The 14,803-nt window shown below is 34.2% G+C and overlaps 1 protein-coding gene across 2 annotated transcripts; it reads left to right on the top strand.

Annotated features, from left to right (window-relative positions):
• The first annotated feature begins 6,799 nt into the window (after positions 1 to 6,799).
• Positions 6,800 to 14,304, top strand: LOC104823585 (kinesin-like protein KIN-14G). 2 transcript variants are annotated; one of them, XM_019203776.1, is made up of 21 exons: positions 6,817 to 7,030; positions 7,158 to 7,325; positions 7,731 to 7,882; positions 8,007 to 8,105; positions 8,472 to 8,699; positions 8,794 to 8,877; positions 9,006 to 9,083; positions 9,184 to 9,276; positions 9,366 to 9,395; positions 9,699 to 10,040; positions 10,122 to 10,203; positions 10,296 to 10,391; positions 10,466 to 10,645; positions 10,805 to 10,911; positions 11,004 to 11,182; positions 11,446 to 11,610; positions 11,717 to 11,970; positions 12,112 to 12,275; positions 12,716 to 13,199; positions 13,363 to 13,460; positions 13,836 to 14,304. In XM_019203776.1, the coding sequence occupies exons 2-19, from the start codon at positions 7,205 to 7,207 to the stop codon at positions 12,938 to 12,940; spliced, it is 2,679 nt and encodes an 892-aa protein (XP_019059321.1). In that variant the 5' UTR covers positions 6,817 to 7,030; positions 7,158 to 7,204; the 3' UTR covers positions 12,941 to 13,199; positions 13,363 to 13,460; positions 13,836 to 14,304. The 2 variants fall into 2 exon arrangements, with proteins under 2 accessions (XP_019059322.1, XP_019059321.1); XM_019203777.1 differs by lacking the exons at positions 12,716 to 13,199; positions 13,363 to 13,460; positions 13,836 to 14,304 and having other exon boundaries at positions 6,800 to 7,030; positions 12,144 to 12,242.
• Positions 14,305 to 14,803: the final 499 nt, after the last annotated feature.

Genomic DNA, 14,803 nt, shown 5'->3' with positions numbered 1-14,803 from the left:
GAAAAATCACTAAGTATTTGGTCCAACTGCATCTCTCAAAGGTCAGAGAAATCCGAGTGAATGTCTTTCTCCACACTTGAATTTGAATCCAGAATAAAAATATGTTTTGTACATTCTCCTACTACTATGTCACACAAACTTGAGTTTATTTGGTTTACGAACAATTTCGTTTAGTTCGCGATGAGGCGAGTTAGGTCGAAATATTTTTTTTACTCATTTTTATTAAATCCCAAAAATTTTAGTCGAGGGGATTTATATTTTATACCGGGTCGACCGTTTATACACGAGAGATATAAGATAATTTGAATTTTTTATGTTATTTTTAAAAAAATATAAAAAAACTCTTTTAGAGATAGGAGTATGGAATAAATTTTATTGCAATCATAAACAAAACACAGATGCACAGACAATGATACATAAAATTGAAATGCCACAACGAAATGCAAGAATTTAATGTTTTGCCTCGAAGAGCTTTCCAAGGCAGACCGACAAAAGCTCATGTTGGTTCGTAATTTTGAAAGTTATTTATTTTCATCTTATTTTTTTTCTTTGTTTTCCCTCTATCACATACATATATGCATGTGTATATAATTTTTAAAAAAAATAAAAAAAGTTTGAAGTAAAATTTGGAAAAATAAAATAATTATAAAAAACCTTATCAACTGGCCATTGAGTTCATGTCTGACATAAAGGAGAGACGTGTTTGGTCCCTACAAAAGGAACGCCTTTTAAAAGCTTAGCAACGCTTTAATATACACATCCTGATCCTCCAACGACACCATAGAGTTAGTGTCTGTGCATATATGCACACACCGATATATTCAATTTGAGTATTCGGATTTCAAATAAAAACTTAAATGTGTCGTAGTTGTTTTAAACCGTACATAGAGGTGCGGTATAGCTAATGCTATATATATAAACTTGATTTCGGATAATAATCAAAATAACCGAATCGAATGTCCACTCCTAATTGGAATCGGTAGAATCTTAAAGTTAGGAGTAAATTGTCCTCGTTTTACTGGTTGAGTTATCCAAATCGTGTTCGAAACATTTAGTGTTGATTGAGTTGTTTGTCCGTGTCTTTCGAGTACGTAAGCATGTGTGTGTATATATATATGTATGTATATTAATATGTATGTATGTCTATATGTTTTTTATATATTTACAAAATAACACAAGTCAAACACTTTAAAGATCCCGAAATTGGCTTGTGCCTAGTTGATAACGCTTAGTATAGTCACGTGGATTTGCATTGAAATTTGCGTAATGCAAAGATTAATAGAGGCCAAGAATCATTATATGAATGGAGGGCATTGTTAATTATTCCTTGACATGGACCTTCGTGATTAACATTTCATTATGTCAATTAATAAGGCAAAGAAATTTCTACATTAGGGTTTATCTTCAACGAATTAAGTACAATTTGTAGCTTTCAAATTAATTACGGAGACTTTGGTTTCTTGCATAAAAAAAACTTGTTGTCACTTTACAATTGTCTTTGTAATATTATAAATTTATTCCAAATTTACAGAGTCTATTCAGTTTTCTCTATCATTCATCTTAGTTTAAAATCAACATATGAACATAAAATAAAAATTAAAAAAAAAAATATGAACATAATCGATATATAACATTTTTTTTGTATAATTTTCAGATAAATAAGCATTTTTTAATTTCATAAATATTTAAGAGACCATCTCTCATCTATAATAAATATTCATGATTTGGCTCGTTTATAAATTTATTTTCAAGCTACTTAAATTAGCAATTTCATAAATCATTTAAAAACGAGTATGACGAACCAATTCATCATGACCACGAGCTCAATCGAACTCGGCGGATTCGAAAATTGAGAGTATATTTTTAATCAAAGAATTGTGTTTCTTTCTTTGTTAAATGTGAAATTTATTTGTTGCCGTATTAATATATATGTATAATGGGGTTTTTTTTTATAATAAGGAAATTCAACATATATTTGGTCAAACTATATTTCACAAAAGATCGGAGAAGTTCGGACCAATATTCCTCCATACGTTTGGATTTAAACTCGGGATAATAGAATAATTTGAATGCCTTCTTACCATTAGACCAACAAAATTTGTGAATGATTTTTTTTTATCAACTTGTATTTGTTGTTTTAATAATAAATTTCACTCATTTATATATCATTTATTAGGTGTTTTTCCTCTTACAATTAAATAAATTTTATATTTGTCTTTTAGCTCAGGGTTTGTTTATCCGGTTAATTTAGGCGATCGAGATTTTCCTTAGTCGTAAAAAAAAAAAGAGTTATAACGAGCCAAACCCAAAACGAATCGACTTGTTTCGATTTGCCATAAATATTATTATGTTATCTATCATAGTTTTTGTTGAATATATATTCCAATGAAGCAAGGACAAAATTTATAGATCGAAAAGTATAGAATTTTGGTATTTTCAAAATGAAAGAAAATCAGAGAATATAACAAATTCTATATAATAGTGGAATTTATATATACTATTATATATTTTACTACTTCGAACATGCAAATCTAGTAAAATAGAAAAGATGTGAAATGAGCAAACCAAATATATGTAATATAAATAGGAAGTATATAAGATATGGGAATGTAAATTACAACTTGCCATAATGAACTGGTGGGGATTGATTAAAATAATCGTACAACATCGAGCGTAAAATCGATTTAAATAAAATCTAATTTATGCATTTCGAATTAAATGTAAAGTGTCCCGTTCGTCGTGCTAAAAAATAATTAAATACAATATAAGATTACATGTTAGAGCAAAGGACAAAATTGTACTTTACCAAAAAAACAAAGGACAAAATTGTATTTACCCACAAAAGGGGCAAAATCGTTATTTTCATCATATCATATTTTTTTATCACTTTAAATCAGTTTTTTTCGTAAGATTTACGGGCTTCGTGGGGGACGCATAGGGACAAATCAATGGGACACTTTTGACCTATTGCGGTTTGTTCATAATTTCAAATAATATAATTTATTGTTTTATACATCAATTAATCATGCATTAACTTCGGAAGAAACAAGTTGAATAACTTGAATTAGACAAAATTAATTCAGGAAAATCTTTTATTTTCGTATAATCTATTGAATTGAATTTTATATATGGGATTAATAAAATAAAATATTATGTTTTATGAAAAAAGAAGGAAAATGATAGATTGACTTCAATTTTTTTTTTTTTTTTGTCAAACCAGAAAGTTCACCTGAACCTTCGGCCCAACCTACATCTCCCTGGGTCCGGTAGCAGCTTTTGAACACACAGCTATTGGCTATGTCTCTCCCTTCCCGCATGTCTGGATTCGAATCCCTGACCTGAAGGAGGAACACCCTCACTTCCAGTCCAGATACCACTCGACTACAGATATGTGAGTTTGACTTCAATCCTTTTCTTCGCATATATTCTTATTTCTTAACTTATTATTGCCTATACATTAGAAAAATACTTTTTTTTTGTTACAGATAAAATTTAAACTATAAATTTAAAGAAGATAAAGTATATATTTTTTTTACTGAACATATAAAAGTAACGAAATAAAAGGCATAGATGCTGGCATTGATTGCATGTGCATGGAGCAGTCCATTGTATTCTGTGGTCCACTTTACTTAATTCGCATTGATAGCAATGCCAGCTCTTTTTTCTCTCTCATAAATTTTTTTTTTTTTTTTGATACATTGGGAACCCCGGCTGCTACCCTTCGGGCGCGCTGACCGAGTAAACCCAAGCCCACACGCACGAGCCTGCAACACACGCGTGGGAGGTGAATCAGCCGTAACTGACAGGCGATAGATGCGTTAGCAAGGAGTCGAACCCACAACTTTATGGCATGGGACAAACTACCTTACCAACTCATCTAGGGGTTTCCCCCTCTCTCTCATAAATTAACAATAACTAAATTGTATACATTCCTCAAAGTTTTTTTAATAATACTACAATTTATACCATTTTATGTGTATATATAAAATATGCGATATTTGTAAATTACCCGAATTTTTCATGTTCTAAATTGCCAGATATTTAATTTATTTGGGCAATGATAAAAATAAAATATTTCTCTAGTTGAACTGAAACTAGATTCCAATTTTTATTTAAATTTAGATATCAATTGGAATATTTACCTATTTTTAGTATACTCGTGTCTGGTATAATTACTTATGAAATTTTTGTTAAATTTATTTAGTAAAATTATCCTTTTTTTTGTAATTTTGATGAGAGTTAAAATTTATGTACTAAATTATGAATACATTATTTATAAAATATCGGAAATACTCGAAATCCATATTAAATTGGAATTAAACTTTTTTTTAATTCAGACCATCAAATTAAGTATCATTAATACGTATTTGTTAATGTACTCGGTATCGTGTCACGTTCTTGACCACTTGTACATATAAATACGTTAGTATACGCATATACGCGCGCGCGCGCACACACACACGTACTAATATAGTGTGTGTGTATATATATATAATATACACAATAATTGTATATATATAATATACACAATAATACACACACACATGCTCTCTTCCGGTCGATATTTATTGTTTATTATGCAGAATTCCCAGAATATTCTTACGTTATTATCTAGATTCCATCCCATCGTATTCGTCTTACCACTAAAAAATTATGATTTTCATATTGTTGATATAAATTTATATTTTTCTAATAACATAGGTTTTATGATGCATGCACCAACAATTATTATAAATTTCTACAAAAAGTACTGTAAATTAATATACATTGAATGTTTCCATATTGAAAAGACGAAATAACAAGGTATATATGTCTTTTCCGTAAATAGATTTTATAATTTTGATCTAAAACTAATCATGTTTTCGTTTATCGTGTGTAACAATTACAGCCATAAACAAATAATAATTTGTTTGATGATTAAATTCCCGTGGTTAAAGCGAATGCACATTCTCTGTGTTCTCATAAATTGAATTTTAATTATTTATTGTATTTTTAAATCAACCACTCTTTTCCACGTTCCATGTATGATGAGCGTGACGCCATGCATGCAGAACCGTAAAAAACAAGAGGATATATAATTAAACATAATTAATAAGATAAAACTCTGATTTAAATATTTCTTAATACTTGTTTTCGGCGTGATGATAAAATTGAATTTCGTAGAAGAATATTTTTTCTTTTAAATAACATTGATTTTGAAAGATAAAAAACAGCACAGTAATAATTCAATTTACTTTATATACGCGCGATTGCGATCAGTCCAATGAATGGTTATAAAAACCCACAACATTCGTTATAAATATGTGGTCTGTGGACCACTGTAAAACATTAAAATATTGACAGAAAAAATAATTAAAAAAAAGGTGAATTAAAAATAGTTTCCATATATCAACCCTGCATTAAATGTGAAAAAAGCCCCACCACCACCAAATCAAAATATCATAAAGCCCTGAAAATTTGTTGCCAAAATTAAAATAATCATTGGAAACATGAAACATATACTTTATGATATAAGGATTCATATTTCCACGTGGAATTTATGGCGAGTTTTCTGTAATACTTGTGACAGAGCCCTGAATATAGAAAAAAGTAGATATATAATCTTTTACGTACAAAAGTTAGCATTGATTAAGCATTAGATATGCAGAATTTATAAGCCACTTTCCGATAAGAAAAAAAAATTATTAACGGTTAATTTCGAATAAAAAAATATTAAATTAATATAAAAAAATAAAAATTGTCATCCAATTTTCAAAAAGTAACCATTTACAACGGCCGGGTTGCCGGCTTGCTTTTAACCTGAGAAAACAAAAAGATGAGGCCTTATGTAACCCATACTGGGCTGGATCTGGACCCAGAGATCAAAACGGTGGTTAGGCCCATTAAGTTCTTAACCGGACCGGTTTAGACATTAGCGGTATTTCCGGGCTTGTACCCAACAATTTCAGGTCCATTTGACTTTTCTTGACCACAAAAAATAATTAAATTACTGTAATTTCTATTTTCCCAGAAAAAAATATAAGACGAAAACACGTTCTATTACGTATTAAAGAACAACATTTTCGACAGAGTGATTACTTTTGTTTTTGTTTTGATCTTCAAATAAAAATTAATGAATTTAAATATAAATTTATTCTTTATTTTTTTAATTAAAAGTAAAGTAGTTATTAAAAATAAAAATTAATGATTTTCAAATGGAATTGTTTATTACTAAAAAGGGAAAATCAAAAGCTAAGACGGAGCCACAGCGGGAGAATCAGGTGGGACCCACCATCACATAAAACTTTATTTTTGTTATTTTAAACTTTTTATGCAATTTCTAAAATATAAAAATAACTAAAGAAACAAACATTTTTTTTGCCTCCCGTAGTTAGCAAATTTCCCGTTTTCTTGTTTTTTTTTTCGGAATCCAAACAGAGAAAGGGGAAAAACAGTAAGCAAATTGCGCCGACTGGAGTTTCTGGATTTTCATCCGGCGAAGGATTGTACTCCGGGGTCTTTCTTCGTGGATTTGAGGATTTACCGTCAGATTTCGTCAGAGTGAGTCGCCATTGTTGCGTTTCTTGAGGTCTCAATCCGGCCCTCCCATGGCGTCTCAGGTTCGTGTTCGTATCTCTTTCTGCTGCTTCTCTGTTGCGAACATTTGTGTAGCGGAGATGTTTTCTTAAGGGTTTTGTCCGGATCTGGTTCTTTAGGCAAAATTAGGGAATGTAGTTTGGAATTTGAGCTGATTTTATGGTTAGATCTGTTAGGTGTTATATTCGGTTCGGCGTTGTGGTTGTTCCTCGCTGCGAAGATGAAAATGTTGAGAAGAAACTTTACTTTTCAGAATATCTTGTGGATTTTTGCCTTTGTACCCTCGAAATCGAGAAGCTTTTTTCACTTGAGATTGAAATTATTAGCTTGTTGGGTTGTCTTCAGTGTGAATATTTGTACCCCAAGAGGTTTAGGTTATGCTAATCCCCTTTCGTTTATGGTGAGAAACTATCTTAGAGGGCACAAATTCTTGGAACCAATGGCTCATGTGTAGGTGAGAGGAGATATTTCCATGGCTTGCATGAGATAAGCAGATCATACTTCTTGAAGTGACCATTATTGCTTACTTGGAGCTGCATTTGTTTTCTAAGACTGATTTGGGATTGGACCATTTGTTTTAGGTCTCATCACACACTTAATTCTGGAGTCCAAGAATCTCAAATTCAGAATGAACAGTCATCTGCAACAGGGCGCCAGCATGATTGGTGCCTATAGTCGGCCAAATGGGTCGAGCATCTTGAGTTTTTACAGTTCAGAAAGTCGTGAAAGCATGGATGATTTTAAGAAAGGCAATATTCTTTACGCTGCTTGTTTGTTGTTTATCTTCTCTCCTGCTGGTGCTTGTTTTGTATCCTCTTCAGTTATCCCAGAAGTCTGGCAAGTCCTCTGAAACATCTGTACTTCAGAACTTGAGTTTTGACATAGAAAACAGTTCCAGTGAATAATGAGTATCTTACATTATATCTCTAGTTGAAAGTAGAATAGTCAATCTTAGTGCAAGGTGGCGAATGGATGCTTCTATTTTCACAAATGTTTTCCTGATATTCCAACAGACCTTTTAATGGTTTAAGCTGGTGTCATAACATTATTGAGAGCCAAAAGCTTCTATGCTCTAAATTTCTGGTCTAGGAGAAAACATAAATAAGATGATGATTTTATGTGCTTAAATTTAATCACTTCTAAACTGCTTTCAGGTCATCAGAGTTTGGTAGAGTGGTTAAATGAGATGCTTCCTTATTTGAATTTACCACGGGATGCTTCAGAAGAGGAACTGAGAGCATGCTTCATGGATGGAACTGTCTTGTGCAGCCTCCTGAATCAGCTTAGTCCTGGTTCAGTAAGAATGGTGCGCATGAATTGTTTTATGTGTAGAATGTTTTACTGATCCATGTGTTTCTTCCTGTTTGCTGTTTTTAACCTTCTAGTTTTGTGCTTTCTGCTGGACTCACCGTTTTTGGGCTATTCTACAGGGTGACAGTTTTGAGTCTGCTAGTGTAAAAATAGAGTGGTTTCTTACAGCCATGGATGAAATGGCCTTGCCGAGGTTTGAGGCTTCAAACTTACAGCAGGTTTGTTCCCTTTTTTCCTCGATAGATCAATTTGTTTGCAATTGAATATTTAATGTCTTTAAAACAGCTAGTGTGGTATTGCATTTCCACATTTTAATTTGCATATTATTATGGCTACTGATTCAAGAAACTGAGCAAATCGGATCATATATGTGAAGTGCATATAAAATTGTGTGTTCTACATATCTACTGGACAGAACAATGTTCTAGTTTGGGGCTATTACATAATTTGCACAGAGGACAAATTTCAGCTTTAGCCTCGTGACATCAAAATCTCAGGGTTTCTTTTTCCATGTCCTTCCACCCTCTCTCTCACTTATTCTTCTAATCTGGTATTGTTGACTAATAGTATAAGATACTATGCAGGGCGATATGGTGCCAGTTTTTCAGTCCCTTAAGGCACTTAAAGCAAGCTTTTCCGATGGTGAGTATAGCACGAACTCAATGTGTGCAAGAAGGAGATGTAGTTTGCCGGAAGACCATTCAAAGGGAGACGATAACAAACTCAGTGATGGATTTCAAGTCGAGGTTGGAACTGATATCAATATCTCTGATGCTAAAATTTTGGAATTACTGAAATCAAACAGTTTACAAGTAAGTAAAGTCTTATAAAAAATTCTCTCAATGTTGGTCAAGCTTCAAGCTTTTATCTTTGCTTCTGATGCAATTTCAATTCCTGCCTTGGTAGAATGCCTCCACTCGTTCACTATTTGACATGCTGGATAGGCTTATGGAAGAGAGCTTGAAGAATATGAATGGGAATGTCTCTAATGTACGCCAGCAATTGAGCTACAGATGCTGCACTTCCTTAATTTGTTGTTTCCTGGTTGCTACAGCTTATGGACCCTACGATCACAGCATTTTTTCTCTTTCCTCTTTCTGTTTTTCTATGTATTTCAGGCTATGGCATCTGTATTGAAAGCAATTCTACAAGTAATAGAATATCGGATTTCAGTTCAAGCAGAAAACTCAAAGAATGTACGAGTACTTCTGGTTTTTCCTTTTGTATTTTTTTGTTGAATGTTTACGTACAATTCTTCTGACAAAGTCATTAAGTCTGCCTGTGAAATGGGTGCAGCAAAATATCCTTTTTAGGGTCCGTGAAGAAAAGTATCGATCAAGGATAAAAGTTTTAGAAACCTTGGCAGCTGGGACAATAGAGGAGAATGAGGTACAATATGTATTTCAGTTTCTAGTTGTGGTATGATGCTTCTCTCTGCAGTTATTTCCCTAATTGTTTGGTCTTCTTTTATTTTGTAGATTGTAACGAACTGTCTGGAGCATATAAAGGTATGTTATCTATATAACATGTAGCTTTCATTTCCTGCTTCTAGTGATGTATGTTTATACTTGGCCCGTGGTATGGGGCATCTTACTTGTAGAAAAGAAACTGTTGAACCAAAGTCTTTGAAATGGATAAAGTTCTAAATTCGTTGCCAAATCGTTGGTGTTTATGCGGTTTGTTATAAACATATATAAGAAAATATTAAAAGGATTATCGTTCCTTGTGCTATACCGTGGATAATGTGTAGATGTTTTTTCTTTTGCATCGCATGTTCGATAGTTGTGTTAATACTTTCTTGTGCATTGTAGCTTGAGAATGCCAGAATGGAAGATAGAAAAAGGTCGGAAGAAAATGATGTGCTAAGTTTGAGAAAGGAAAAGGAGTGTAGAGATGCTGAGATTTCTAAGCTGAAGGGAGAACTTGAAATGGAGAAACGAACACATGAAAACCGCTGTTTGGAACTTGAAGCAAAAGCTCAAAAAATTAAAGTTGAATTGGAGAAGAAATTGAAGGATGCAGAGTTTCGTGAAGTAGATTCAGCTAAGAAGGTGGAAGAACTTGAAAAGCTATGCGAATCTAAATCACAAAAATGGGAGAATAAAGAGGGTACCTACCAGAGCTTCATAGACAGGCAGTCAGGGGCTCTGCAGGTTTGACTTTATTGATAGTCTTACAAATATATGTCAGTATCCATAGTTCTTTTGCTAACACTGAGTCTGTGAATTTTCCAGGAGTTGAGGGCTACTTCAGAGTCTTTAAAACATGAAGTCATACTGACACGGAAGAGCTATATTCTCGATCTAAATCACTACGGTAAGAATGATCATTTCACTAATTGTGTTGTTTGCTTTGCCTTGATGTTATTTTGGGTTACTCTGCTTTTCATATTTGAGTCATTTTCTTAGGCTCAAAGCTCAAAGGAGTGGTTGACGCAGCGAAAAATTACCATGTGGTCCTTGAAGAAAACAGGAGACTGTACAATGAAGTACAGGAATTAAAAGGTAGAAACCTTTGCTCCTCATTTGTTTGAGCCTTCAGGATTGGCTTATGTTATTTGATATTTCTTTTCCAAAAGGAAATATCAGGGTCTATTGCCGGATTAGACCATTCCTTCCGGGGCAAAACAAGAGGCAACCGACTATAGAATACATTGGTGAGAATGGTGAATTGGTTGTGGCAAATCCCTTAAAGCAAGGCAAAGATACACATCGACTGTTTAAATTCAACAAAGTTTTTGGTCAAACAGCAACTCAAGGTCAATATCTCATCTTCCCCTTTTTAACCTTCCTTTCTTTAGTGTTCTGGACCTTCTGGTGTCTCTCCTCGTTTCTACAGTTTTCTTTTGTTTCATATGTCGGGTTAAAATTATTAATGGCTTTATATCCATTAATTCAGCATGTTCTTGTTTATGCAGAGGATGTATTTTTAGATACTCGGCCACTAATTCGATCCATTCTTGATGGCTACAACGTTTGTATATTTGCCTATGGTCAGACAGGCTCTGGAAAAACTTATACAATGGTGAGCAATCCGTTTGTTGTGGCTCATGTTATATGTAAGCCAATCATTTGAGCTTCTAATCGATGCACAACCCATTTTGCATATATGTAAAGAGCGGACCAAGTATAACTTCAAAAGAAGACTGGGGTGTGAACTATCGAGCTCTCAATGACTTGTTTGAGCTAAGTCAGAGTAGGCAAAACACCATCGAATACGAAGTTTGTGTTCAAATGGTTGAGATATATAATGAGCAAGTTCGTGATCTACTTTCTGAAGGCGGTTCCAATAGAAGATATCCTTCTCTCAGACTGGTATTATCTTAGTACTTTTTTTTGGTGGATATATGTGTGTGCGTTTGAGCGATGTGTGCATATAGGTTTTTCTGTGTTGCGGTTTCTACTACTTGGAAACTGGGATCGTAGGTATTAGTCGTACTGTTTCCCAGGGTGGAGGAATCTTGTTGCTTTATGTGATTATATAGTGGATAATATCATATACTTTTGTCTCTCTCATTTGTGTTCAAAATGGGAAATTTTCTTTAACTTGCATACATACACTTGGGATTTGTACTACCGCACTACCGAATGGGCTAGCAGTCCCTGATGCAAGCATACATTGTGTGAGATCAACTGAAGATGTCCTTGAACTAATGACCATCGGGCTAACGAACAGAGCTGTTGGTGCCACAGCTCTTAATGAAAGGAGCAGTAGATCACACTGGTTCATCTCTATTTTCTTATATTCTCGTTTTTTTGCCTTGTAGTGTTAACTATGCCTCTTCATTTTAAGGATTGAGCATGTCAATTGTTTGGTTGTTTCTCTGCAGTGTTCTCTCTGTTCATGTACGTGGTGTTGACATGGAGACTGACTCTACCCTTCGCGGTAGTCTGCATTTGGTTGATCTTGCCGGAAGTGAGAGGGTTGATCGCTCTGAAGCAACTGGAGAGAGGCTCAAAGAAGCACAACATATAAACAAATCGTTGTCAGCTCTCGGAGATGTTATCTTTGCCTTATCGCAAAAGAACCCTCATGTCCCGTACCGAAACAGCAAGTTGACACAAGTCCTTCAGAGTTCCCTTGGTAACTATGCTATATTCATCCATGAAACGACAGCCAACCCAACATATAAGATTGTATTCAGTCTTGTGCTGTTGGATTTCTTTCATCACTCTTTGGTTCACTGTCCCTATGTTTTTTTTGTTTTTTTTTTTTGTTTCTTAGGAGGACAGGCCAAAACTCTTATGTTTGTGCAGATCAATCCAGATGAAGATTCGTATTCCGAGACCGTAAGTACTTTGAAGTTTGCTGAAAGGGTTTCGGGTGTTGAGTTAGGTGCAGCAAAAAGCAACAAAGAGGGGCGGGATGTTAGACAACTCATGGAGCAGGTGCCTTTCTTTTTTCCCTTCCCCCTTTATCTCATTTTATTTCTCCATTGAAAATGATTATATGCAATTGAAATCAGTCACTTCTTGTGTTTAGCTCTATCATATTTTATACTGAAACCATTCAATCTGGATGTTACTGGCTTCAATCCATATGAACTTACTGTTGTCACAATCAAGTGGATATTACTGGCTTCAATCGACATGAACTTACTGTTGCCACAATCGAATGGAGTTTCCGGTTTAGTTGACGTATCCTTAAATTACAAAGGCCTAAGTAGGCACAGCTGAACAGTTTCCTGATAAATTTTGCTTTGAAAAGTAGTGATCACAATGTATAAAGCAACATGATTCTGTAGCATTGTCAATAGATGACATATTATGTTAATTTTAAGATGTGCAATAGACATAACAGCACTTCTTGATATCCCTCGATATTGCAGGTATCGAAGTTAAAGGATGTGATTGCCAAGAAAGACGGAGAGATTCAAGAGTTACAATGGCTGAAAGGTAATACCGGTGCCCTAAAACAGGATTTAAGCAGTCTAAGATCTCCGAGAAGTCATTCCGTAGGAGCTTCACCGAACGCTCGGCGACAGCAAGACCATGATTCCCCGGAAGAGCCATTTCAGACGTCGACAACTCGGATTCTGGATCACAGCACTTAGCAGATGAAAGCAGATATCGAAAGGAATTCTGCACCAATGGCAATAATAGTTTAGCTGAAGAGGCAGATCCCGAGGAACGATTGAGTGATATCTCAGATAGTGTTATTTCGATGGGAACAGAAACTGATGGGTCCATAAGCAATGCTGTGGAGTTTACTCTCTTCCCCCCTGAAAATGCCGAAAAATCTCAACAAGACTTAAGGTCACAGAGATCAGAAAAATCTGCGAAACGCGAGAAAGCCACCGAGCAAAGTATCAAGTGAGTATATTGTACTATACTTTCCACATTCTAAATTCAGACAAGTAGGATAGACAGTAGAATGGAAAGAATTGCTTTGTTTTACGTTTTCTCTCGAGCATATGAGGTTCGTGGAATAAACACTTTTGTTTGATCTTGGATCTTTCGTCTGTATTCGAAGCAGAAGTAATTTGTCATCAAGGCTTCTGAAGCAGACGCCGAAAGCCAGGCCATCCAAACATTCTCCTTCTGCCAGCAGCTCCTCCTCTAAGGCCTTACCGAGTAAATTTTTCTGCAGCTTAAATATTCTTGTTTTTTTTACATCTATTATTATCAAAGTCCTCATTTTATCTGCCTGCAAGGGCCTCTCAAACAACTTAGGAGTTGAAAAAGATTTGATATGTGCCATCAGACATATCAGACTGGTAGACTTGTAGGTTATTATAATCCCTAGCGAGTTCTGGACTCTTTTATTTCCTAATTTTCCCAAATCCATTATGAATTAAGCAACCAGGAAAGAAAAGGCTAAACATCTCACATCGTTCTTTCTTGTAGCCTTACCGACAGAAGCTCGATAAGCAGAAAAACTAAAGGGATGTTGAATGCTACTTTCCAATAGTATTCTCTTAATGACTGACGGAATGTTATCATCTTCAGGTGGTAAGAAACCGGTCATGGGCTCTTCATCGGTGAAGCCACTCAACAAGAGGCGTCCATGAATGAAATCCAACGACAATTACGGATTTCTTAATCAGATGGATTAATAATTAGAGGTTCGGCCGGTTTGGTGTGGTTTCACAAGCTGAGTTAGTGAGTTCACAACGCTGAAGAGGCTACTAAATGCATCATCATCATCATCATCATCATCATCATCATCATCATCATCATCATCATCATCATCATCATGTACAAGGCGTCTTCCACTTTGAGACTTTGTTCTTCATCTTTTGATGGTTTGTACTAAATGTCGACTTAAAGATGAGCTTTTTTTTTTAGTAACGATTCTTGCATAGATTATATGAACTCGGTTTAGATTATTATGTATTAAAAAGTAGTTTTTGCTTAGACTGTATAAACTCGGCTGTGTTATTTTAATTAAACCGCCATTGAGGTTGAGTTTAAAATAGGTTTAAGGATTGACATAGATAGTAAAGTTTAAAATTTTCTATCAAGGAGTCCTGTGAATTAAATTTATAGAGTTTAGGTTTATCAATTTCAGATTTGAGTATGTGAGTGTTAAACATATTCAAAAAAATTTAAATTTTTAGAATGTAGATTTTAAAATTTGTGTGTGAAGAGGAACGAATCCAATGAATTTGCAAGTGAATTTTTTTAATTGCCGAATTCAATTAACTGTTCAGATTATACAAGAAAAAAATCTAAAAGCATAACAAAACAAATCTAGGGCTTGAACGGTAGGAGTTTTTAGAGTTTTTAGAATCCAAAAAAAAAAAAAAAAAACATTCAAGTTTTTACAAAATTACTTTTCCTAAAAACTTGGAAAGCCATTTTAGTGAGAAAAAAAAAATCAAAAGTTACTTTTTTTTTTTAGTTTTCAAATATTATAAAATCCAAAAGCCAAAAACCAAAAACTAAAAACCAAGGCTTTGAATGGAGATGTCTTT

Source organism: Tarenaya hassleriana, unplaced genomic scaffold (genome assembly GCF_000463585.1).
Source record: "Tarenaya hassleriana unplaced genomic scaffold, ASM46358v1 Cleome4, whole genome shotgun sequence".
NCBI lineage: Eukaryota > Viridiplantae > Streptophyta > Magnoliopsida > Brassicales > Cleomaceae > Tarenaya > Tarenaya hassleriana.
This window is presented reverse-complemented; position numbering and strand designations above follow the sequence as displayed.

What these genes read in the sequence shown, in the direction of transcription:
- LOC104823585 (XM_019203776.1), top strand. Translation starts at nt 7,205, where the DNA reads ATGAACAGTCATCTGCAACAGGGCGCCAGCATGATTGGTGCCTATAGT. An exon ending in TGAATGGGAATGTCTCTAAT is followed by an intron (nt 8,878 to 9,005) that starts GTACGCCAGCAA and finishes TATGTATTTCAG; the next exon opens with GCTATGGCATCTGTATTGAA. An exon ending in TGGTCAAACAGCAACTCAAG is followed by an intron (nt 10,646 to 10,804) that starts GTCAATATCTCA and finishes TTGTTTATGCAG; the next exon opens with AGGATGTATTTTTAGATACT.